At 35.2% G+C, this 27,429-nt stretch overlaps 1 protein-coding gene across 10 annotated transcripts in view; it reads left to right on the top strand.

Annotated features, from left to right (window-relative positions):
* Positions 1-27,429, top strand: part of REPS1 (RALBP1 associated Eps domain containing 1) — a 64,750-nt gene that overhangs the window by 13,619 nt on the left and 23,702 nt on the right. For 9 of the 10 annotated variants that reach the window (XM_066546890.1, XM_066546893.1, XM_066546889.1 and 6 more), the window contains exons 2-8: positions 1,915-2,038; positions 5,970-6,169; positions 14,892-15,045; positions 20,996-21,123; positions 21,607-21,769; positions 22,075-22,138; positions 22,978-23,132. In XM_066546890.1, coding sequence (XP_066402987.1) covers positions 1,915-2,038; positions 5,970-6,169; positions 14,892-15,045; positions 20,996-21,123; positions 21,607-21,769; positions 22,075-22,138; positions 22,978-23,132 — 988 coding nt within the window. The remainder of the gene's footprint in view (positions 1-1,914; positions 2,039-5,969; positions 6,170-14,891; positions 15,046-20,995; positions 21,124-21,606; positions 21,770-22,074; positions 22,139-22,977; positions 23,133-27,429) is intronic. The other variant, XM_066546891.1, reaches the window with a different exon arrangement.

Here is a 27,429-nt window from a genome sequence, read left to right as displayed (position 1 = left end):
TTCAGTTTTTAACTGAAGTTTTTTATCTATCTGGCCGTACTGACGAGCTCCAAGAAAAGGTAGTTTGTAGTTCAGCCGTGACTTTAAAATTGCACAAAGCCATTACTGCCTAATGATTCCATAAGCTCAAAATGCCTCTATCATTGCTTCTTTTCATAAGACTCATAAAAGTCTGGTTAACCCATCTGTTGGTGCTAGGCCACTGAATCCACAAGCTTTTTCTATTTTGCTTGTAGTCAAGTATTTCAATATTCCATCAGTCTTCCAGCATACAGCGCTTTAAAAAGAATTGCTTTTGCTGTCACACTGGTTTTGATTCCCAGTTCTCCTTTAGTTCTGCTAGTTATTTAAACTCAGGATGATTATTTCTGGCATTAGGTTGAGTAAAGGTTTAAATGTCAATGGCTCAGTTTTTATTTGAATTGTTATCTGTCACTAACAGTTACACTGTGACTTCTTTCCGGGTGGAACTTTTTGTAGTCTAACCAACCTGTTGAAATTACTGTGTTGCATTCAACTGTATTGAATTCTTTTTTTGTTCAGTGGATTTTGGAAAATGCCCTGTGATCCCCTGACTTCTCTCCAGACATCATGCTGCAGAAATACTACAGTGGGAAAATACACATAACAGAGGAGCTGTGGGACAATGTGTGAAGTGTGATGCAGACACAGATGACTGATTTAAGGCAATATTTTTTGTCCAGCAGGATTTGAGCTGCACGTACAACCCTAAACCTGCTGATCCTCTTGTGACTTTTTTGGAACTAAGTGTTTGTCAACTTCCTGCACCTTCCTGTGATTGATGGGTTTTACGGCAGCTTATTTCCATGAGGTTCCAGAATCCTGGTGCATGGCAAAGAGATAACCAAGTAGTTTTTTGCTGAGCTGCATCTGGCTCAGTTGTAGTTGATAAACCCATCTGATTCATTGGATAGAGTTACTGAAGTCTGTTTTCTGATCTGGTGGTGCTGAAGCATACAGGCTAACAGCTTTGTGCATTGGGTGGCTCAGTTATTGTTGTGTGAAACTTCACGTCTTTAGCTGGAACTTGCCTGCAGCTAGGGCTCCTCTGTACTCAGAACTGGTGAGGACAGAAATTAATGCTCATGGATGTAAATTAGTCTGAGATTCTCTGCACTGATGGTCACAGGCAAAGTCTCATGGACTTCTGTGCCTGAAATGAGATTGAAAGAGAGAAACTAGTGGTATTACAAAAAGATGATGGGTCTCTCGAGAAATATCAAGTCCATGGGATTAGATGGGATCCTTCTGAGCATATTGAGAGAGCTAGCTAATGTTGTTGCAAGCCATGTTTCTCTGTAAATAGTTGTGGAAGTCAGGGTTGTGGCTCAGTGACTGGAGAAAGGTGTTACAGTCATCTTCAGGAATGTAAAGGAAGATTTGTTTAGGGAACTGCATGCTGGTCAGCTGCAGTTTCATCCCTGAGGAATTGTGGAGCCAGTCTGTTTAGAAGCCATTTCTAGGCATATGAAGGTGAAAACAGTAATTAGGATTACCAAGAGTACTTGTCTACCAGATTGTCTGGAACTGTGGTTGAGGGAAGAGAAGCAGTGATGCCATCTGCATTGACTTCAACAAGTGTTTCACTGTGGTATTCCAAGAGCATCTTCGTGTCTCGTTTGGAACATTGCAGTCTAGACGAGACTGCTCAGTAGATAAAAAGGCAGTCTGGATCATTTAGCTCTGAGTCTGATTTGGAGTGTGTCATGCTTGGTATCTTATCAGTGACCTGGCACAAGCTGGAATGCCCTTCAGTAAGATTGCAGGTCATCATTGTGGAGCGGGATGTACTCAGTATGTCTGAAAACATGGCATGCTACTCTGAAATGTATGAAATCTTCATAGCTGTTGTGTTTAAAATTTCTTTCTTTAAGTAACTGTGTTTCATTTCAGATTATGGAGCTCTGTGGTGCAACAAGACTTGGCTATTTCGGAAGAAGTCAATTTTACATTGCTTTGAAACTTGTTGCTGTGGCCCAATCTGGTCTCCCTCTAAGAGTGGAAAGCTTAAATACAGGTAACCACAGGATTGGGGGAGGGAGGATTGAGCTGCTGAGTGCAGTTACTGGTAGTTGGCTTACATATTCTTACAGAGTACCCTTGTAAATTAGTGGGATATATTTTTATCTGTGTTGCTAATTTAAAAATGTAGAGAAACTGAGAGAGTGTTTTCTTACTGTGCAGTAAATACAAGTTGAAATACCTTACTCATTGAATAAGTACTGCATTCACCATGGGACGAATGAACAACTTGTACCTTGCTACGTAGGAGCAAGTTAATTCTATAGATTACTGATGTGAGAAGTTGTGTGCCATGTCCTCTGAGTGAAACACTAAGAGGAGTAATGTGAACTGGAAGGAGAAGAAGAATGCGACATTTGCAGGCTTTTGTAGCTGCTGGGTTTCCAAAGCCTTGATTGTGACAGACGGAAGGTGATCTTTTCTAACATTGTTTCTTTGCACTTGGTTTGACAGTTTTTTCCCTTCTAAGAGCCAATATGAAGGTTAGTTTAAGATTTTTTCCTAGTGCAAAACATGACCTGTAAAAGATCTTTGAAGTCTATTGTCAGCCAAATCACCTGTTACCCTATTTTCAAAGGTCTTCAAAGGTGTGGGTGGTGAAATAGGTGAAACAGGAGGAAGGCTTACTCTAGAAAGATGGCTTAGAGCTGCAGGAAGAGCTTTGATGTGAGGCTCTCCTTTAGCCTTCTGAATGAGAGAAGTGGATCCATGTCCTTGTTGTTCTCTAAGATGAAAAGAGACTTAGGAGGATGAAGTAATGAGTTTTAAGGCACTATAGCCCGTGCATTATTGTACACAGCTCACAAGCTAAAAATAACTTTGGAGCATGGTTTTGCCTTAGAATGACTTTCCTAATAGATTTCATGTCTGTAGAATAATGCTATGATTTCTATATGCTAGTAAATAAAAGAAGTCTTGGGAGGTTTTTATGTCTAAAGGATATAAATTAAACAGCAAATTAAGGAGACTGTTAAAAACAATCTGATATGACTGAAGTATTTGACAAAGCTATAAAAAAAAATGAATCACTGTGTATACTTTCACAGTTATGTTTATTCTAGGCTCATACAAACTGTTTATACTGATTTCATGGGGTATTGTAGCTTTTTGGAAAAGTGCATTATTTTAGTCAACATTTTGTTAGTATTCAAGTCCCTTTCTGTTTATAAGCCACTGTGTGTTTATAAACACACAGTTTTCCTGATGTGTTCCCTAAACTAAAGCCTTAGCAAGTTGTAGCAGAATGTCCTAAAATCAGAAAGCTGGAAAAACAATCTTCAACTATTAATACTCATAAAACTGGAACTTGATCAAACAATTGTGGAATTTCTCATAAAATGCCTTTTGGAGAAGGGAAAGACAAATCTGTATGTAGACTTTTTTCAGGGATTTTATAATCTTGGTTTTATTTTAATGCAAGGTACCTTAACCAGAAGGAGCTTTTCTATTAAAAAAAAATCACAAGAATTTTGAAGGAAAGAATTAAATGAAGGTACAGAATTAATTTCAAAATATAAAATACGTTGCTAAAAAGTTAACAGTGATTGGAACTTCAGTTTCATGTTGATAATTTTCTTGATTCATGACAATATTAGAAATACTTGTAATGATTTTTGAACTTCTAGGAATAATTTTCTGTAACTGGTTCCAAGGCTATGAAATACACCAAGTACAATAGAGAGAACATTTATTTTTACCCTAACTCTTTTTAGCTATGGTCTGTTGCCTTGGCTGCAGTGGTTCCAGTCCTATCTGTGAATTTCCTGCTTCTAGAATGATTCAAGTGTTGTTGTAACAGCTAACTCAACAACTAAAATGCAGCAGGCTGATAAAATGATTCTGAGCTTTGTTAACTTAGTTCTGCACATTTCTATCTCCAAGATATCTTGAAGATGAAGTGTTAGAGCCATCCCAAACTAAGCTGTATACTCTTTGTCTCTTCAGACATTTAAAATTAGTTGAAGCTTATATTTTGGGACATTTACTTTTTAGCTGTCAATTTTATGCATGTTTTTCTTGCATGTTTTATGCATTGATTTTCTTAATTTTCTTCATCCTTTTAACATGGGAATTTCCTTCGCCTTTGTACTTTTTCCTTTTGTTTTTTTGTGTGTCTTGTCAGTAGACAAGGAATTTGCTTTATCTGAATTGCTGAGTGGAAACTCAGTCAAATTTTAAATACTAGGTCAAACATAAGTGTAGTCCAACTGATTAAGTACTCTTTTGATTACTCAGATGGGCAGTAGAGTAAGAATACTGGCATGAGTTATTATGCTACAAGCCTCCAAAGCTGTTGTTCCTTTGTCTCAGAAGATTTTCCTTCCAGGAAGCTAAAAATTGAGACATGAATAAGCAGTGTTTATTTCAAAGCAATATTTATTTTTTAAGTATGAAATGCAGGTTTTGGTGGAAAAAATATTAGGAAGGATGTGGGGATGAAGAGTACAGAGAACTCTTTAATATACTCAATATCAAGGGTTAGTTCCATTCATGACAGCTCTCCCATTTATAATTGAGGGGTTTCTGAATGGTAACAAATGTTGTAGTGTTGAAAAGAGATTTTTCTGCTGTTACTGGAAAAAGTCAGAGAGGAGAGAGGTAAAAATAGCAGGTTAGTCACGTAGGAACTTAGTACAGCTAAACAAACCTATATTTATCTAGTCTTTCTTTCAAAGAAGACAGTAGAATATTTTGTGTTTCTTTTGAGTTCTCTATTATTTTGTGACTTGTGCTGGCACAGCCAATAGCACAGACTTCCCCTATGTCATTTGGATCATCTGCTGTCTGTATTTTCCTGGTTTGGCAGACATACACATTTTCACTTGTGTGCAATGGCTTTTTTCGCTTTTTGGCTGGCCATGGTTTGCTGTTTAGTTGTGTCACTTTACTGCTGCAGCATGGGGTACAATGCTCATGAAATAAACAGCATGCAATTTCATCTTGTATTTTAATATAGTTGTAGTACCACTGACTCATTCTCAGTACCAGAAGTAATTTACGTAAGCAGTCAGCAAGAGAAATTAAATTTGAACCATGCTTGTATTTTGTTTTGTGTTGGAGACATAATTTCCAAATAAACTGTACAGCAAATTCACAATTTATGTTTATTCAAATTGGAACACTAAGAAGATTGCAGTTGGGAGAAAAATGGTAGAGTAGGAATCTTGCAGTGGGAAATTGAAGGTTTACATAGTCTTATTTCTATGTTGGGCTACTCTGAACCATGGTACATTAAGCTAATGGGCTTCCTAGCATTTTGTAGAAACTTTGCATTTTAGTTGCTCATATCAACTGAGGTGACACTGGAATATTTCCAGTTGTATTTCCAGTATTCCAAATGAGCTAATTCAGCTTTTGTTGTAGAAAAGTATGCATAGATGTGTTTAAGCAATAGTCACATTCTTGGTACGACTAGATTATATTATCTTTTGTAAATATGAACATGACATTAGCTCACCAAAAGATAATGCTGAATATAGGGCAGTATTTCAGCATTTGTTTTGCAGATGAAGCATTCTATATGAAGACCCTAGTTCTTGGTATGTGTTAGAAATGGTAGAAAAATTTTGAAAATCATGCTTCAGTAATGAAATGTTGACAAATGTAACAAAAAAATGAGCTAAATCCAGGTTATCTGGTTGCTGCTGCATTTAATGTACAGTTGTGGTGCAAAGCTGTGATGGAGTAATATGAAGTCATGTCGGTGTGCCAAAGTCAGAACTTGGGCAGCGGAATCCTGAAGTCTAATGCAGAATAGGTATTTGCTTTTTCCAGCTGCCAAGTGTTGGCTTGACTATAGCAGCAGTCTCAGTGTGTAAGGAACTGAGTCACATGAGAAATTTTAACTTCAAAATAGAACAGTGTTTTTATTTTTAAACATCATATTTATGTATAGTGAATGTCCTGCTTTGTGTTTTTTTTAACAGTAAAGGACCTCCCTCTTCCCAGATTTGTTGTGTCAAAGAATGAACAAGAGTCAAGACACACAGCCTTGTATTCCTCAGATGCTGATAACCCAGCTTCATATTCAGGTGTGATTCCTCCTCCTCCACCTGGCAGGATACAAGTCAAAAAAGGCTCTGTGAGCCATGATGCAGTTCAGCAGCGTACATCAACTGATCAACAGGTAAATTAACTTAAAAGATTAAATGGGATTCTTAATCACTGTTTTGCTGTGTAGATGTCAATTTGATAGGGCTTCTAAGCTAGGTTACTTTCAATATAGTTTCCTAAAAAAATTATATATATTATACATGAAGACCATATCTGCCTCTGAAATACTGCATGTAAGGAGACATTTATTATGAGGTCTTAAAATCTGTGTTTAAAATATTGGCAGTAATGGACAAAGAATTGAGACAGAAGAGAAATTCAGTGTGTAAGTTAGGATGGCAGATATATAGTTGTAGTCATTATGGTATTAATAGCTTGTTTATTAAATCATTCCCATCAGTTTCCTGGTCATTGGAACAATGGTACTGTGTGCCATGGAAGACTGAATTTCTAGTCCTTCAACATGCTCCAATACATGCAAATCTGAAATACTGTATTTAGAAAAAAATTCTCTAAATTTTCACAGTTGCTTTTCTCTGCCTCACATTTTGTTGTCCAGTGGTTTAACTGTTAAGGAGAGACAATGAGAACCAGAAAAACAGACCACAGTTTTCAAATAGCTTTTTCTTATGTTTTAATAATGAGAAAACTGATTACTTTTTGTTCACTGGTTCTTTCATCTTCAGTGACAAGATGTTTGAATTAATGAAAACTGTAAAAACTTTCAACTCTATGCCTTCTCATACACAATTCCTTGGGTTTGCAGTCTTGATGCTTTTTATCCATGGGGAAATCCTTTCTGATTGTCTTTTCTACAAACAAGAGCTGAGTACAAATGCTAAATTTTGCTGGGTATATGTATTGAATTACCTGTTTTCTTCCCCATGGTATGCTTTTTTTCTGGGCTTGTTTTGTAAAGAATTGGGGAACTTGCAAATGTGCCATAGTCTCTGTGGGAATCAAGGAATCACTCATAAACATTTATTAGTCTCTATGGAAATAGCCCAGACTGATCCAATATAAAGAAAAAGTAAATTAGTAGAGAAAATCCATAATCAGTGTTTGCCTGCCACTTCCTTTCTTTCAAAGAGAAGATAGGGAATATAATGAAAAAAGAGCTGGCAGTAGGTCTCAAGATAGCTTTTTACTGTCAGGTTTTGGTTAGGTGTGTTTGAGAGAGCTACCAAGCACTTTGCACATCGGGCAATCTAGCCCATATTTCCTAAGTCTGATTGTGAGGTTTTGGTTGGATTGAAACTGTGTTTTATATGCTTCCATCATGATGTTGAGTTTATTTAGTGAACCGTTGCAATTTGGTGCAGGAATCTGTAGTGGCATAATGTTAAAATAAGAAAAAGAAAAGTAAATCTGGTGTTTCAGGTCTTCAAGTTCAGAATAAAAATGCCGCATATTCCCAAAAGTGTTTGTGCATCCCAATTTAATTTCTCTGTTTTGGCTGATAAAAGCAACTTGGTATCTCTTTTTTACACAAGTCTGTCTGGGATCTTCAAAATAAGGAAACTCTGTATCTAAGTCCTTGGAGTAATCTGGCCCAGAAAGCTGGCTTGGAACAAATGTAGCAGACAGCACAGCATTGAGTCCAGCAGTTTTAAGTTTCACAGTCTAGAACATCAGGGAAGTATTGTCTAATTGTGCATCCTGTTGTAAAGCTGAACAATCTATGGCTAAGGCTACATTTCTGTACAAGGAACCCATTCAAGCAGCCTTATTGTCCCAATCTGATACTTAGTGATTCAGATACCAGGTTAGAAATAAACTGAGAAAGCAACTTGAGCCCAGGTTTCTCACTTAACCATATAAATACTGTAATTGGTTTGTTTTATAAAAGATGGGTACTGCTTTTATCCATGTTTTCATGAAATTGCTGATTTAGTTGTGTTGACCTGGAGATAACATTCAGATTTATGAAATCTAGAAGTTTCAGATTCTGAATTCTCTTGCCACCTTTTTGACTGATAAGTATTTGAAGAGATGAAGTCTGACAGGTAAATCAAAATGTGTCACCTTCCTAGGGATCACTCTTCTTTCTGGAGGAGTATGTCAGTTAAGCTTGGATATTTCACTCATGGAGCTTATCATGTACTTGTTAGATTCTCCATTTGCAAATTTGAAGGTTTGTTTTTTCTTAAACTGTTTGTGGCTTTGAGAATGTGATCCGCACTTGAAAATACATTGGTTTCTTAAAATGCTATGGCTGAAATATTTTTTGTATGACATCATAAAGAATCTTAATCTTCATCTTTAAAAACTGGTTCATTTATATGCAGATTTCTGTATTGGTGAGATTTGTCATGCATAGTATAATATCTCATAATCACAAATAATTCATGTAGAGCTTTACACAGTATGTTGTCTACTGAAATGTTCTAGGTAAAACTGTTTCTTATTCAATGCATTATTTCAGCAGTTCCCTCAATGAACTTTACTTCGAGGCAGGGAATCAAGAAATAGCAGTTAGGTTGTGTTTCCATAAATGATTTTGTGGTAGCTTTTGTAATTTATAAATATAGCACTAGGCAGAAATCTGTATCTTTTTCATATTGTTAGAAGGTGACTGAAGTCGTGCTCAGCTGTCATGATCAGGTTAGAAGGTGACTGAAGTCATAAAATCAGCTGCAGAACTGATTTTAGGAGTCTAGTTGAGTAATGAAAGATGCCATCACTCACTGGATAGCATGTTAACTGCACATCCTAGTGGAGATAAAACACTGGATGAAAATATTTTTTTTTCCTTCTGACAGAATTTCTTATTCCTGTGAAATAGAGGCTAAGTAGATTTGAGCACTTCTGCTGACAATGTGACATCTATACAAGCACTTTGGTGACATAGGTATGCTACCACAGTAGCATATACAATACCTTAATAGTAGCAGCTATGTTACTAAAAATGTTATTGTACTGAAAACTTTCATAGAATAGCAGCAATGTTGAGATTAGGAAGAATTTTGTGTCTTCTGAAGGTAGAATGACTAAATATCAGAAATTACTAAATATTCTCAGTGTTGGAGACGTTTTGTGTTTTGCTGTTAAAGCCAAAAAGCAAATACCTTTTTTAGATTTTTCAGTATGATCTGATGTTGATCAGGTACTGCTTTAGGATACTTTAATTCTTTTCCAGGAAAGGGGGTATTTAGCTTCAATAGATACTGAGACTTTAACGTCTGAAAAACACCTATCTGACAAACACTTACAGGCTGAAACTTGCTATACCCCTGAAAATAAAAGGTAAAGCTGAAGGTGCTCCCCTGCCTATGGGTGCTTTAAGCATCTTACTGGCACTCCAGGTCATATTGATTTAGTGCTGTCAGTGCAGCCTTAGGAAGAGAAGCTCAAATTTGGTACCTGTAGCAGACAGAATTTGATAAAGAATTTCAATTCTTTCAACTGTATGAAAACCAGTGTGATTTTATTTTAAGGTTCTGCTAGTAGTTCTGGTAATTTGTTTCTGTGCACTTCTGTTTTATAGATTGAACAGGTAATTTCAGATGAAATATAACTGGTTTACAAGCACAGAACTGGAAGAGATCTCATATATAGTTTTATTATTATAAGAAGTTTTTAAAAAGATCAGCGTTCTCTCTTGAACCTGCAAAGCCTTTTATTCCACACTGGCTTTGTTGGGAAAAACTATTCCAGGGTCTTAGTAGGAGTATTCATGGGAATATGGTGGGAATTCCCACTTAACTCAGCCTATTCATTTAACACTTTGTCATTAGTATTTGCTGCAGGGCACTACCAGTATTTACTGGAAAATTATTGCATTCCACTTTAGCTCTGTTTTGCTTGACAAAATAATCCATAGTCTCAGTTTCATTTCCTAAAGTCGTTACCTTAATCCTTCTCTGCCTGTGATCCAATTTGAATTTGCATTTATTGAAAATATTTTGCTACATTTGTAGTTCTTGTTCCAAGTGATATTTGACCAGTATTAATACTAATTGGTAGGGTTCTTTCCTGTTTTTGCTTGATATGTCTCACCTCCTATACCTGTGAATAAAGCAAATCTGTCATACTTGACATACTGTAGGGGTCTGATACATGACCTGTGCATCCAGTCTTCTCTTTATGGCCTTTGGTAGTAACATTCATTATGCAAGAAAAACTGTATTTCATGTTTTAAAATTTGATAGCTGACTGTTCCCTATGTCCTGAAAGGGATCCATCTCTCTGCTGCCTTACATTTGTTGTTACAATTTGTAAGCATGCTATGTAGTGTGCATAATTGGTTGCCTAAAGTATCAAATTAGGTTATTGTCCAAATCAGTCCTTCAAGAGCATTATTAGAAACTTCCCTTCAATCTTGTAATTTCCATTCTAATACAATCCAGCTTTGCCCCTTCTATAGCGAGTTCTTTTACACCTTAGATCCTTGTATTAATCTCCACATTGTTGGAACTATCATGTATGACACCTACTGAGGTAATGCTCAGCTTCAGGTTAAATGTAGTGCAGCTCCTTTGTTGAGGAAATCACAAAAATACCAGTATAATTTCTCATGCTGTGATTGATCCCTTTTTCATTTGTCTCTGGTTTAGTTATTATTTTCCTCATTTGGCTGAACCACACATCCTGCCTTGAAAAATGTGCTGTAGGTGAAGTTCTCATTGAACCTTGGGCTGTTTTGTTCTTTGGTGTGAAGGCCAGTTGATTAAAAAAAACATGGGTTCTACAGTGCAGTTGCCATCTCTAAATAAATCTTTTTTCATGATGAATCTGGTGACTAACTCATAGACAGGTTGGGTGATATCAGGACCTGGATCACAACACCTTTAAAACTATTCTGGAGATATCATGTCTGGCTTCATTGCCTCTGGAATTCTTGTTAGGCAGTTTTCTTCTGGCCTGATGTGTGCAACCCAGGAAAAGACTTATAATCTCATTTGTCTCATTATGCTTATAATGCCCTTGTCAGGCTGAGATCCCTCTGGACAATATTGTCCCTTTAGCACATTATTGTGCTGCCTTAAGCCAGTTTATTTGACTTGTGTACTAAGTCTCTTTCTTTAGTCATATATTATATCACCTTTTTTAATTAACATGCTATTTTTAACTTCTTGTCAGTTCAAAAATATCCAAGTTACGAGTACTTCAGGTCTCAGTTTTGTAGTTCCAGTCTGACAAAAATGCTTTTTCAATGTTTTTAAACGTGATTTTTTTTTCTTAATTAAGATGCACTACTTTTTTTTAATTAGTTATTGACAAAGATGTCCTCATTAGTTTGATTTAACATGAAAATGTTAACCATTTATGTCACCATGCTTTTATTAAGATATTTTCTGGAATCATTTAAAGAGATAAATGGCTTAACATAGTAAAATAGAGAATGTTGTAATTACTTTGATTTTTATTGAGATTTGTCAAGAGGGAAAATGAAAAGTAGTGGTTTAAATGTTTAAATGTAATTGCATTGAAAATACTAAAAAAATTTATAAAAATAAGATTTTAATGGTAGCTGATCTAATAAACATCTACTACAGTGTGCAGACGCTGAGTAAAATTTTCAAAGTTCCCAAAGAGATTAGATGGGTAACTTCAAATGTCTGAGCTACCAGTAAGCTAAATAATGCAAACTATTCTTACATGCTACAGTTTGGGAGAGCAGATAAGTTAGGTTCTGTATCCTAATTATCTTTTAAAAATCTGATTCTGGATTTTTCAAGCTTTGAAAATCAATTTCTTATATTAGTAGATTGGACAGGTGACAGCAGAGAACGCTACTTGCTCCGTTGTAACAAATGCTTTCATAAACTCTCAAAGCACTCTCACTTTGTGCAAGTGTGCATTGCAGCTGAGAATAATGTTGGTTCTGATAAAACTACTCTGACTCTTTAGTAGAACTGTGAAACTCAAGACAAAACTGTAGTGGAAACTGTACAATAAAGCATGTTTTCTAGGTAAAACTGATAACTTTTTATCCAGTGTAAAAGCAGATTCATAGTTAATAACCTATATACAAGGGGTAAATGAACCTGTATATAATTGCAGTTTCAGTAAATCTCTACTCATTGTGTTTCCCATGGCTGCTTTAGAATAGGAGTCAGTATTTCTACTGCCTCCCCAGCCTTTTTTGGCTTTCATCTTTCTTCTTTACACTTGCATCAAGCTACCAGCATTTTGGCCAAGACATTTGCTATATACACACCTATTTGCATGTGTATATATAAATATGTTTAAAAAAAACACCTAAGGGTTTTAGCTCTCTTAAGATTCTAGTTAGCTAGGTGAATGAATGCCATGAGTGGTATTTGTGAGCAACTAGGATTGTGCAGAATGAACCTAAAGATGGTGCCAGAGCAACACTGTCTAAATTGGGTTTAAACTGGTTTGGGAATGTATGACTTATAATGACAGTACAGCTAAAAATGTGGATTGTCCACCTTCCAGAAATTTGACATCAGAGCTGGTGACATGCTTTTGCTGTTCAATTATTTTTGGAGTCTGTAAGCTCCAAATCAATTGTGGGAAATCTGTAAGTGTTCAGAATTCTGATATAATGTTGTTTTGCCTGCTGAGGGCAAAGTTAACTATTTCCCATGTTTGTGCTTCTGATGATCTGATTACTGTCACTACATGCTTTACAGAATCGCACGAACCACATGTAAAGATTTAGAAGAATTAAAATTGGGGATCATACTTACAATTCCTTCCTGTGCTGGCAGCATAAGATCAACTGTTAGGCAGAGGCTTACTGAAGTCACAGTTCTCAGCCTAGGGCAGGGCTGCTTCATGATGAATGTGTCAAGTTTTAATGTTCACATGCAGTTATGAGAAATAGTGAGTCATTTCCTCTAGGTAGGCTATCAAACATTTGTCTGCCTCAGGTTTTCTTCTGTGTCTTTCTGGACCATCTGATTTGTAAGAGTACTGGATTATATTAATAACATCTGTGTCCAAGCATAGCTTTCTCTACTTTTGTCCATGATATTTTGTCTAAAAAATTCAAACATCCCTCAAATCTTGTTTGAGAAAAGATGACTAAAAGCTAATAGAAGAGGGAGCAAGCTAATAGAAGAGGGAGCTTTTCATTGATTTAAGTGATGCATTGTCATGTTGCACCTATCACCTGTTGCACAGTAGCCATTCAACCTCAGTTCCATTTTCCAGCCTGCAAGTGGCACTCTGAAAACCCTGACTCCTTCCCCTCTTGTCCCCATGTACCAGTGAGGACAAGAACATCCTGCCATTGAAAATAAATCTGTTAACTAAATACAACAAGGAGAAATCTTCAGGCACATTCCAGAAAGGCATGTAGCTGCAACAAAAAAAGGTATCTTGAGTTGATGAAGGTACTGTGGAGGAGCAGTAACACAGACTGTGCTGTCAGCTGATCCCTCAGTTAAAAGCTGAACTGAATTAGTATTGCTCCCAGCCATTTTGTAAAACTCTTTGCCACTATGTATGAGCATGATTTAAATACTTGGAATAGAAAGTTTGAAATCTTGTGGCCTAGAAACTTAGTGGAGGAAATCTGACTTGGATGGTCAGAACTTCCAGAAAATACCTCATCTGCAGAATCAACCAAGATGGCTTCACTTCACAGTGAGTAGGAAAATCAGAGGGCAAGAAAAAAGGCAAAAGTTTGCATCAACATATTGTAAATTAATAGTCATTGTGGCTCTAAAGCTTTTTTGTTAGGATGCATATACTTTTAGAATATACCTTGCTTTCTAACTTTTAAAAACGCTTTTAGAATTTCATAGGTATAATATTTTTTTAAAAGCTTAATGGTCTTTGAATATTAGGCAGAGTAAATCAGTTTGGGTAATTTTGGGGAAGCCTACATTCAGTCTGTCTATTGGTACTTGATAATATGCTAACACCTGTTTACATACAGTACCAAACTTTGTGTACTGCTGACACAGATTTTGAGGTTTTCGGCTTTGTTATTACTTTTCAGGATATTTGGAATTCAAGATTTGCTTTTTTTTCCTTGTTTTCACTAATACAGTTCAGTTCAAATTGGGAGAACTGGCAAACAAGAATTTCAAAATATAAAGATGTAGGGAAGAAATTACTTTCTACTACATGAATACTTGGTACAATATAAACTATTTTTCCTTTATATTTTATTTGAAATGAGGTAAAGTGGTAATCTGAATGTCTTATGAGAACTGATTCCAAGTAGAAATTGCACATGTGATTCTCTTTTTTCCCACCTGTTCAGGAAGAGTATAGTATGGAATGTGATTAAAGAGAAGTGTGAGCCTTAGCATTATGGCAACATTGCCTTGTACAACAGAGAAGTATATCTTAGCTGGCACCATTCTTTTTAAAAAATTGAATTTGTGTTTTTGCATATTAAAAAAAAATCAATGTCCTATTTGGTGATTTTTTTTTCATCAATCCTTAATTCTGGTTTGTTTTAAATGAAAGTAAATAACTGTGAATCATTTGATTAGCATTTGGTATAATAATAAATTGCACAGTAAGTATTTCTTTTGAGACCTGGTTTCAAATGTAACTTTTATTAGAAGTGAATCTTATAATCTAGTTTCCTCTGTATCTAAGCCATTTAACTCAGCATTGCTGTTGTTTTTAAGAATGCCAAGTTAAAAATATATTAGATTACATTGTTTGATGTAAATGTGTTCAGTCCTAGTTATACTGTATCTGACTTCTCCTGTTCCCTCATTTTAATAAGTACTAAAATTTTCACTCTCTAAAGTGAGAGTTTAACTGCAGTGACGGTTGTTTCTAGAAATAATGGTTTTAGATAGACTTTTATGTATTTAGTTATGTACTAAAAATGTTAAAAGATGCCTTTGTTTTATTAGGAGTCCACATCTCCAGTTGTTTCACCACAGCAATCCCCACCAACCTCTCCGCATACTTGGAGGAAGCACAACCGCCATCCCAGCGGAGGGAATAATGAGCGACCCCTTGCTGCACCTGGGCCTTTTTGGGCTCCATTTAGTGAAGTACAACCAGGTATAAACGTCCTGTTATGTTTCCGTGGTAACCCAACGTTGTGGAATTGTTAAATAAGTATAATAAATGAGCTTAGGACAGTTTATCTTTGTGTTTTCCAGTCCTGGAAATTTTCTTGCAGATTCAAGTGTCTGTGTTGATAGCAGCACTGTAGAATCTGGGGTCTTGCATATGGCAGATCCATTTATTAGTGTCCCATGGGAATTGCTAAGGGTTTGGAGGGAGGGAAAGAGTGCTTAAGTTTTCCAGTGGAAAATTTTTAAAAATAAAACTGATAATCCTGTTGAAATTGTGCAGAAGCTGTCAGTATACCTGCAAATGTGGGGACCTCAAGGGAAAGCAGCAGATAATATATTGTTTGCTTGAATTATATTTCTGGTAGATTAGCTGAATTGCCAGAACAATTAAATTTATTTCTTTAAAGTTTATGTAAACAACTGAAGCATCTGCATTTCCCATCTGTCAAGGTAGAACCACTTATTTCAGTGAAGCTTTTTCTCCTTTAATGTTCTTCATTTAACATGAAGACCATCCCTGTTATTGTATCACTGTAATCAAATTTTAAAGTTTTTCCCCTTAATATGTCTTATTTTAAAAAGTTCTGTTTTCTTTTTTGATACCTGGTAGTCCTAATAAATTTGGGAGCAACTGTAATTCAGGTTTTTATTTTGATGATACTGCTAAATAATGTTGCATTTTGTAGGTTGTAGTTTGAAATTGACCTGTGATTGCTTGGTTTATTTCAGTTACAATATTCCAAAAGTGGTCTGTCACTTTTCAATTATTGTCCTTCTGTAATTATAAGCATCTGTGGAGGAACAGGGATTCTATTAAAATTTGGTTGGATAAGAAAATAAAACTTCAGAAGTGAAATGGGTTGTATGCCGAGGTTTATGCCAGTGTCCTGAATGTTGTTCGCTAGTAAGTCCCAGTCAATTTACAATTAAAAAAAAATTAGTCTGCTCATTGCTTATATGATCTCTTCTAAGGGTTCAGTCCAAGCACTGTCAGCACTCGATTTCTCAATGTTCTTTCTCCTGTAGTTCAGCTGACTTTTGTTTCTCTAAAGCTGAAATACAAGTGTGTCTGATATTGAACTTGTGAAGTTTTCTAATTTAAAAAGTCACATACTCCAGGACAGTATGCAAACTCTTCCTTGTGTTGAAGAGTTCAATATTGTTATCTTTAAAATAAAGTTGCAATGCCATGTTAATATTTCAGTTTGGTAATACCCTATGATGTTTAATGGGTAAATTTTTCAAAAGTTGTCTGAGCATATTTCTGAACTAGCTCAATATTCCCTGATTTTATATTCCATACTGGAGCACATTCACAGTTTATTTAAAGTAATTCCAACATGGTATTATAGAAGGATTGTGTCTTCTAGCAATGCTAAAGTCAAAGTGGTTTTTCATATATTACTTTAACAAAAATCTTCAGTGTAATTTACGGTGGATGATCCTTTTGCACTGCAGATGATTAATTATTGCTATGAATTTCAGCTGTTGTAGGCAGTTCAGCTTTTTCCCCCTCCTCTTGATCCTACATTTAAGGACAGTGTTTATAGAAAAGTTATATTATCATGACATTTAGATAGAACCAGATAAACTGCTGCTAAGTACAAGCTCATCTTGATTCCAGTGCAAGATATTTTTGAGAAACCACGTGAATCAATAGGGCTGTGCCAGTTCATTTGTGATCCAAGCAAAATGAGAACCCAGGTCTCTCTGCTTGTATTTTGCTTTAGTCTCAAACATAATTTCACATAGTGAGGTTGTCAACCATAATAATGGAATCTCATTTGTGAAAATCTCTCTGATGGGTCAGATAATAAAGAGCATGTTGCTTAAACCACAAGGGCAAAAATCAAATCTAATTTTTTTGTTGAAGAAAGATATATTTAAACTGGAAGATTCTGACTTATGCATAGTAAACATTCCATTGTATTCTTATACACCCACTATGAACAAAGTTAAACAGTGTTTTCTCTATTGAATTGGGCTGTAGAATAATTATTAGATAAAAAGTCAATTGTTGGTTTTAAAAATCTTACACATTGTTCTGCATTAGAAATCTAACTCATAGATGTAGTTATCAGTTTCTTGGAAGAAAACCTGTTTTCATCTCAACAGAACAAAAGAATTTCGATTTTACAATTTTTTGTCACTGTGTTGTCCTGTCACTGTAATTCAGTTAGGATGGTGTTAATACTTTGTATGTATATTACTGGTTTCTGAGGCACTGTCACTCTAGCTCAGTGTGCTTACAAATATGAAATCAGAAGCCAAGGCTTGTTACCATCTCTCTTGAAGAATTTTTGTATAGAGAGCCCCAAAGGATGCATTTATTTTACATTAGTATCAGGAATTGAAATTCAGTGACAGATATTGATTACCTGTGTAGAATATTTATAGTTAGCTCAGGTCTCATCCTGCAATGTCAGAGTCAAGTCTGTTAAAACCTGAGTCTCTCAAGTGTTTCAGGTGCCTTTGATTTAGCAGTTTAAGATAAGGTTATGATGTTGACAAACTTGGGAGAAAGAACCCTTCCCTACTTTAAATGATAGTTGAGTGGCATGTCAGAATGAGAAAATATTTTTTCATTACCTTGTTGTCTTTTGGGACTGGAAGCAAACAAGAATATTTATGTTGGTAGTATCCAAATAATGATCTAAAACAAATTTAAAAATCTGAGATCTTCGGTTCTGTAATAGGATATGTGTTAGCTTTCTTTGGCATGACATCAGAGATCTGTGTTGATATCTGAATATGCATGAGAAATTGCAGCTCTAAGCCATACTTCTTTCTTTTCTCTTTGGGAGGGATTTTGTAGCCATTTGTGAACACTTCAGGGACATGTGGAAGTGGAAGTAGAACATGTCTACAAGTGGAAAAAAGTTTAATATTGATAATGAAGTTGAATGCTAATATGTCTACTGTGCTAACAGTTCCCTTGCATCTTCAGAGCCCTAAGATATTTACTGGCCTTACAGGGGATTGAACAGTCCTTTGTCCCCTATGTAATGCTACTGATGATAATTGGCCTTGTTGCAAACTTTAGAATACTCTTACCTGGGCATAAGAGCTCTCCAGCATTTTATCTTATTGTCAGAATTGTATTCAGCTTCTGGTTTTGTTTCACCACAGATTGATGAAAGGGAAAGCAATTCTTAGTTTACAGAGTTACTTGAAAATTTAGTTCTAGTAAACCAATATTTATTTAGTTATTGAAAAGTACATGTTAACTGGGTAGAATATTTCTTACATTTCCATTTATATCTCAAAGTAAAGGGGGGTAGATTTATTCCACAGGAAATTAGATAATTTTCCATAAGTTATCAATGTGTTGGTAAGATATTCAAGGTAGAGGAAGAGAGCAGCTACAGGAATTTGTTAGGTCTTCATACTAAACATAGAACATTAGACTTCACCAGCTTATTCAAATCTGATAATTGGCCTTGGGCCTATTCTTCATTTAAAGTGGTATTGCAGGTATTTCCACTGATGAAGATGCACAGACACCACTGAAGGTTTCCTTCATTGGGTTACAAATCTTCAAATAAAAAGAGACCAATGGCTTTGAGTCTTCTCTATGACTCAGTTTTCTTCCAATTTCTCTTCCATGTTTCTTTTTCCAATTTGATTTTGTTAAATTGAGTTATTGGCTGGTGGCAGTCCATGAGTATGTGCGTAGATCCAAGTCTTCATGGTTACTGGTAATCTTTCTCCAGTGTTCTCCAGCCATCCCATCCTCTGTCCTAAAGCATTGCACTGGAGAGTAAATAACAAGAAGAGTAATGCAAGAATGTTCTTGCTGGTATTATTTGAATGGGAGAGAAAGGAAGCAGTTCTTGCAATACCTGTAAAGTACTCGAAAGGTATCACAGTTTGCTGCTGCTGGCATTTCCATTGCTGTCAGAGTACTGCTTTGGAACAGATACTGTGCTAAGTGAGATATGAATTGAATTGTACCAAGATCAGTTGTTGAGAGAAATGAAGGAGGAGTAAACATATAAAAGGTTGATGGTAATAATATCAGTGTCTGAGAGGTAGGGAAGGGAAAGTCAGTGTATCAAAAATAAAATATCAAAAGGAAGGTCTTGTCTGCCTTAGACTGTCTGTTAGTCCTGAAAGAGACAAGGTGGAAAGAGACTGAGCTTTTCTCTTGAATTTCATTCTAGTATTTGAGAGTTAGATGAACTACTGAAGAAGAACCTCAGAGCAAATAAAGCATTGTCAGATGCCTTACCTTTATTCTCGGCACTTTTGGATGAAGTCACTAGAAGCTCCAGGCCACATCAGGAGCTTCCAAAAGTGGAGGATGAATTCCAGACAAAATGAGCAGTTAATAGTGCCTTTTCATCATATTAAAGCTAACGTAGAAAGAAAAAATCCTCCACAAAAAAAAAAAAAAATTGGTAAAATTCTCCTCATGCAAATGCTACTTTTTACTCAGTGTAATGCAAAATTAAATGTCTTCTGCACAATTATGACTACTGTATGTAGGAAAAGAGCAAAGATAAACTGGTTCTAAGCATTTTTCTTACTACTTTTCATTTATAGAATGAAAGAGTAATTGCATGTTGCCAGGTATTAGATAACAGTATTGTATACTAACAATTATACTGTCACTTAAGATGTTAGTCCTCAATGTGCCTCACAGATTCTCAGATTTCCTTCATTCTGTTTACTGCAGTGTAGTGTCATAAAGGCTTCAAGAACCTGAAATTGTTGATGTTTGTCAGCTTCATAAATTGATTACCTCTATATGAATGCACTTGTCATAGCAGGCTTTTTTAGCCAGCATCATGACAAAAAATTCTTGGTGTTTATTGCTTGAAATTAAATCTTACTAGCAGGATTCAATTTATGAGATCAGTGCTCTGTTTCTTGTTGTGTGGACGGTTTACAGAAACTCACAAGAAGCTGACCTGTGTTTTAAAAGGAAGTCTGTTTCTGCATACAAGGCAAAAATTCTTATCTAAGTATGACTTTATTTGGCATATTTCAAGAGAAGGCATTTAGTTGTGCAAGAAGAGTAGATTCATCAGTTTCACAAATGTTGTTTAGATTTAAGGCATTCAGCATTTCTTTCAGGAATCAAGGAGTAGAATGGAGTCCAGGCATTCTTCTAGACTTGTTCTAAATGATTTTTCTCTCTGATCTGAGTTCCTTAAATTTTTAATTTGCAACTGCAATTTTAAAGAATTTTAATAGTTTTGTATGTAAAGCAGTGGATGACCTTATCTTTCTGTAGTTGCTTCATTGTTATTTTAATATTAAGATATTGAACATTGACAGTTCTTCAGAAGTAGATTATAGCAGGGCATTGGGTGAATTTCAACTGTTGTGTCAGATAGTTAATAGACAGCAGATATCAGCATTCTATATGGATGCTTTGTATTATCTTGGCCTGTTTTTAAGCAACTGAGTTAAGTTAGTGTAGAAGTGATGTAGAGGAAAAGGATTGTCTGTGCCAAAACCCCTGATTCTTAAAAGGAGTTTCCAAGACTTTGTTCTTTGAATGGTGAACTAAAATGTAAAAAGGAAAAAAGTTTAATAGTGATAATGAAGTCAAATGCTAATATCATATGCCACTTTTAAATAGTATTTGTCCATACAAGTGTTGCTTATTTCAATTAAATAAAAATGTGGAGTGTTTATAAACTTACTCAAAACCCATTAAATGGATAAAATCCAATTTACATTTTACATGTGTTGCAATAAGCTCTTTCCTCAGTTCTGTCTTTTTAGTGCAGATTGAAGCTAACATATTGTAAAAATCTACAGACGTGAGATGAGGTGAACTTTATTACCTTGGTGCCCTTTGGTTTTCATTTTACTCATCATTCTATAGTATATCTCCCTGGCAGGAGATATTTCCATATCCACAGTTCTTTCTTAGTTTTCAAGGTTGTCTTTTGAAAAGGAAATGTTTCTTCTAATTTCAGGCTCATCTACTTCTAGTGATCCCATATGGTCTGGCCATTCACCACCACCCCATCAAGAAAATTGGGTCAGTTTTGCAGATACCCCACCAACCAGTGCTCTTTTAGCCATGCATCCTGCTTCTGTCCAGGTGTGACACTTTATTGGTATTTGATTTGCCTCATTCAGATTGATGTTGCAATCCTTGGGTTTCTTTTTTCCTTCATAATTTTTATTGCAGCTGTTTACTGTGTATCTGTGCTGTAGTCAATTCAGTGCTATTTGCCCAACAGATACTTGTTCCTTTGATTTGCCTTAATTTGGAATGATTAAATGAAAGCTATTAATTTTAAAAATGTCAACAATTATGACTTTTGAACATTTGTATTTAGCTTTTTATGCATATGTGCCATACTTTTTTTTTTTTCCCGCTTACATATCTGCGGTCATTCCATGTTGTATCAGTGTGCAAAAATACCCTGCCATTATCCTGGAGATGCCATCTGCTGATGGTTTCCTGCAGTTTTTAAACTACTGTGAGTTTTAACTATGCTTTATATTTTAAAGGCAAGAAGTTGGGAATTCGTAGAAGCATTTTAGGTAGATAATACTGAGGAAAAATATTTCATTTCAGGACCAGACAACAGTACGAACTGTAGCATCAGCTACTACAGCAAATGAAATTCGTAGGCAATCAAGTAGTTATGATGACCCCTGGAAAATAACTGATGAACAAAGGCAGTATTATGTTAATCAGTTTAAAACCATTCAACCTGATCTAAATGGATTTATACCAGGTAAGTTACTCTTTATAAAATACAATTGTGAGTGCATCAGTTCTGTTACAAAGACTTTGTTTTGTACTTAGGCTTGCATACTATTTTGAAGGAAGTTCTGCATTTTGCTGATAATAGTCTACTATAGTTCAGTGTAAGTCAAGAAAGACTAAAACTAATTTGCCTTTTTCCCTCCTTTAACCCTAGCAATTAGTGCCATTTTTCCCAGAACCTTTCTAAATAACTCATCACCTTTACAGTAGGTCTGAGTCTTCTAATGATTTCACTTGCCTTAAGTATTAAAAATGATTGTTGCAATTTTTTAGGATCTGCAGCTAAAGAATTTTTCACTAAGTCAAAACTACCTATTCTTGAACTTTCTCATATTTGGTAAGTGTGATTATTTAAAATAATAATAATAATTAATTAATGATAAATGTTTGGAAAGATGACAGCTGATAGACATGTAATAATTACTTACTAGAAACTGTTAAGTAAAATTACACTAGTATGTTCAGTCCTGCTCACATTTATGCCAGTATTACTTTAGTGGGTTTTATTGGCCTGGGCTGGTACTATTTACAAGGCATTTTGAGAAAATTCCAAACTCTTCAGAGTTAGAAGCAGTTTATTTGAGGTTTTTATTGTTAAAAATTCACTTAAATTTAAATAATTAATTCCTTATCTATATTTATTCATTTTTGTGTAAGTAAATTTAAATGAAATGTATACATACACATTTTTAAATAAATTTGTGGTACATGGTGACAAATTCAGCTTTGAGTTTGTGCAAACTTCTGTTTCATTTTATTGTGGAATTTGTACTGCCTCATTGCATGCTGTCATTAAATAGCTTACCTTGGCAAGTGCTGTCTTTCTTTCAGTGTAATGATTTGTATTTCAGGTAATTTCCCATTTAATGACGTTGCCTCGGCACTATAATTTCAGAAGTATACTTTGCCAAAAATCTGAGGCTGATAATACTGTGTAGTACTGTCTTAAATGGGTTAAAAACCAGGAGAGATAAAAGTGACTTTAAATTATCTGTAAGCTGTTATTAATCAAGGCTCATCATCTTGAGGAGTAAAGCACATAGTGCTAATATGAAGCATTTAGTAGGATAAAGGGAACAATAAACTTTGCTCATCCAAGTAGCAAAATCAGAAGCCTGTCTTTTGGAAATAAAATAACCTTTAGAAATTTTATTTACACTAAGTTTTCCTTCTTAGGGAACTGTCGGATTTTGATAAAGATGGTGCACTGACATTGGACGAGTTCTGTGCTGCATTTCATCTGGTAGTTGCTAGGAAGAATGGGTATGATTTGCCAGAAAAGTTACCTGAAAGTTTAATGCCCAAGCTGATTGATTTGGAAGACTCAACGGGTAAGATACGGGTTCAACACAAATGTCAGTATTTTAAAATTATGGTCTAATTGTTACAGTAGATACTTGTTTGTATGAAAGAAAGCACTTGTCAATATGAACTAAAGCATTGTACAATTTTTAGAAGTCTTATTGCTCAAAGCTAATTTGAGCATGTACATATTTCTGTAGAGGGCAGTTATTTAGGAGTAGTACACATACACTATTACATTTGGAAATACTAACTGTGTCCTTTAAAGGTTAAGGAAAATAAAATTGTCACAGTATGGATTTTATTCATGACCAGCTATTGTATTTCAATTTCCCAAGCCAGCTATACTTTAGACTCACTTTCAAATGAGTATGCTTTCTCTTCACCCTCATTTATGAAAATATGGTGTGAGTTTCTAAGTATCAAAGGTACTTTAAAAATATACCCAGATTCAATGCTAAGGGCAGGATAGGTGTTTAAAAATGCAGGATCAGTACCACAGACCCTTTTTTTTTTTTTAATTCAGCTCCTGACTTGAAAGCATATTTATCCTTTATTGTGTTGGCACTTAGTTGTTCTGTGCAGTGCCTTTTACTTTTTGGTACTCCCAGAAAAAAACACTGAATGTATGAGTTCTGCTTGTTAATATGTGCCAGAAACTTAGTGCTGTAACTGAAAAACAAACTACTGTTCCATGTGAAGGAGGTGTTTAAAAACAGGATGTCTATGGCCATCTTAGTTTCCTTTATCTATTTTAAAATATAAAAAAATGAGTATTTTAAAGCTGCTTTAGATTACTTTTTAACAAGCAGTTTTTGCTTGGAAACTCAGGTTATATTCTGAGTGCACAAGTACTATAATTTGCTAGAATTTTATTTATTTTCACTAAATTCTTCAAGGGGACACTTTTCATACTGTGTTTGTAGGCTGTCTGAGACTTTAATCTCAAAATTATCGATGAGTTCTTAAACTAGATACAGTGTTTCTTATTATCTCTGCTTTAATAATGAACTTATTTTCTGTGGGAGTAGGTTGGCTCTTCAAAGAGCTGCTGCTGAAGTGTTTTCAGTATGAGTTAGCATTTTGCTATGATGAAGACATTTGTGAGAAATAGCTGCAGTTAATTGGGCTAAAACCTAGCAAATGTCAAAAACCATTCCATTCTCTCAATTTTTGTGTTAAAGTGGTGATCAAGCAAAAAATCTTGGTAGGAAGTGAAATAACATTTATTTGTATAAACTGTTGTTACAAAAAAAAAAACCAAGAAAACACTAAAAAAATCCCCAGAACTCCACATCCAACAGCTATATTTGTCTTGATCTGTTATTGGTATTAGATTTCAACTAAAGTTGTCTGGGAACTTTATACATCAGACACTAAACCAAAAATATTGTGTATGTTTATTGTTCTCATTTTACAGGCAACTTGCTTTTAGAAGTTTATCCCTTTGGTATTGAAGGGAAGTTACCCTGTTCTAGTGATAGTTAAAAGTTTACCTTGCTATGTAAGCCATGCTTAAAAATAGGAAAATCTGCTGCTTTATTCTGCAGTTATTAAAAGCTACAATGAAAAATTAAAGTTCTTGCAAACTTGTGGATTTTTATCCAGTTAGCTTTATTTCCTTTATATATTTATTTATTTGGATCAGCAGCATTGGAAATAGCTGATCTTATCTAGCGCATAACATGATCTATTGCCAAAACTTCTTTGTTGAATGAAATACTTCAGAAGTTACTGATGTGGCTGTAGTTTTATGTTTAGTTACAACGGCATACATTTACTAATTTAAAAGTTAGTGATAGATTTGTCTACTGGAGTTGATGAATTACAGGAATTCATCTTAAGAACTGTAAATCAGCCTAGAAAGATGAACCAGTTAAGTTTTGGTAATAATTTTTCACTTCAGTTCCTGTAAAACTTATGTTTCATTAAAGCTTTCTTCCAAAATTGTCTTAGAAATAGAAACTAAAGTATGACACCAGAGTGTCTTTTTAAGAGTGCACTTTTTGCATGGGATAAAACTTTCTCAAAGAAAGAAATGGTTGATGATCTTCTGCTGACATGCCTCAGTATGAATAATGTACAGTCAAACTGTTGAAGAAGATGAATTGCTCGAATGTCTTTTAAACCAATGTGCAAGATGGCAAACTTGATTTCAAAAGTGTTGACAGCACCATTATTATTCCTGTTCTCTTGTTAGAAAGTTTCCCATTAATCTTCTACACTTATCCTCTGCACTTGAAAAGTGCTGCTTTTTTCCATTTTGACTTCTGAACTAGTGGCCAGCAGAAGGAGGAGTAGCAGAGGGCTCCTTGCACCCTCTGGGCTGTGTTCAGACAGCAAAGGAAGAAGTCTCATGAGCTCCTCTGACAGCCTCTCCCTCATCAGCCCTGTGAATCCAGTGTGTGACCAGCTTCCCGTGTTCCAAATCTGTTTGAGATATGATCTTGCTTTACATCTGGTTTCATAACTAGAGATATGTATTTCTCTCACATGACACAGACTTATTGTATAATTAAGCATTTGTATAGTTGGTCATTTTTCTAGTACAGCAGTACATCTCAACAGAATTGTAATTCCTTCAAACTCAGTTCTATCTCTGTTAGTTAAAAGTACCAACCTTTACACAACTGAAAAGCAAGTTCTACTTTTCTGTGAATTTTTGTTTTGGTTGGTGCCACAATACCATTTCTTTGTAAGAAAAGGAATCTGCCATGCCTTATTGTCTTACACAATTACTTTAACCCTTAAAATTTTCCACAAAATGTCGTAGGTGTGTTTCATGTAAGTGTTTGCAGAACTCTTTGAATTACAGGTAGCTGTGTAGTCTATCCATAATAATTTTCAGCCTTATCTTTTGACTTTGTGTTTAACACTGGAAGTTAGTTTAGTTATGTAGAATACCGTCAGTAAAACAAGAATTTTGAAGTTTTTAACTTAATAGAATTTTTTTATTCTTATTACACTTCAGAGCAATTAACATGTGATATGTATTTCCAAAATATTGCCACTGGTGTATTTTGGACTTAGTATATTACTTTGTTTACAATGACCACAGCATGTCAGCTTGACTACTTGGTGACATTGACACCTCAATGTAGCCTATTTTTATTGCTTTACCTAGAGGAAAACAGTTCAGGATGCTAGATGCTGGGCATAATTTTGGAAATATTGTGGAAACAGCCTCATGTCTGGCTATTTAAAGGAAGTTCACATGACCTTTGAAACTCTGAAGAGTTACTGGTTTCTCTGTGTGTTTTTTTTTTCATGGTAGTAGCACTTCAGTTGCATCTCACCTCAGGGTAGCACAATTAATTTCATTTTGGTCTTCAGTTTTTTGGCTGTGCATTTTGCTGTCCCTGGCAGCTCTCTGGAGGCAATAATGAGTTGTTACTTCTCAGAGGTACAGGTGGTCACCACTGACTATTCAAGTGCTTTCAGTTCAATTTGACATTGGATTTGTTATTAGCTTATTCTTAATGAATATTAGCCCGCAGAATATTGACTTGTATTAGCAGAAGAAAGGCTGTACAGTTCAGCTCTTTAGAAACCTGAAACCAATAAATTTTATAAATTTCAAAGTTTTAGTAAAACATACTCTTGTGGCAGTCATCTTCAATCACATACCCATGCAACAGTCCTTTTTAATGGTAATTTAATTAAACCTATTTTCTTTTTTTTTTGTTTAGTATTTTGTCTTGTTTGGAGTTTTAGTTCTGTGGACTGCTGACATGCTAATATGTCTCGCTACTTATCAGTCACTTTTTGAACTGTTCCTGTTGCTTATACACTGTACAGTTGTAATCCTAACTTTCAGGGTTTTTTGAGGGTCTTAATGCCTGGCTTTAGCTTGCATTTTGAAATCTAAAATAGGAGACATTGTAAGCAGGATTTTACTGTGTTAGACAGAATGTCTGATCTGCTGTTCACATTTACTTCAAAAGAAAACTGAACCGTGCCAAAGGACAGTTGCAATGTGACAGCTTCTGGACTTACTCAATTTGCAAAATGTGAATGGAAACACCACTGTTTTAGTAAGGAGGCTTGAAACTAATATTATTTGGAGACTAAACTAAGGGGGAATGGTTTTCTTAATCTGTTGTCATTTTTTTGTGTTTGCATTGAGATACTGGTTTTGTTCTGACCTTTCGTACAAGTAAGTATTTTATTCTGTAAGATGAAATGCTCAGTGCAGAATATGATGTAATAAACACTAGTGCAAAGTTATTTTCTCATGCTGTAAGAAAAACTTTAATTCTATATATAATGAAAACCTGAAAAAGCTACTTAAAGGCTAAGTACTGGGAGGATAGGATGGTCAGAATA

Source organism: Molothrus aeneus, chromosome 3 (genome assembly GCF_037042795.1).
Source record: "Molothrus aeneus isolate 106 chromosome 3, BPBGC_Maene_1.0, whole genome shotgun sequence".
NCBI classification, from domain to species: Eukaryota; Metazoa; Chordata; class Aves; order Passeriformes; family Icteridae; genus Molothrus; species Molothrus aeneus.
Note: the sequence above shows the minus strand (reverse complement) of the source record. Positions and strands in the feature narration are given on the sequence as shown.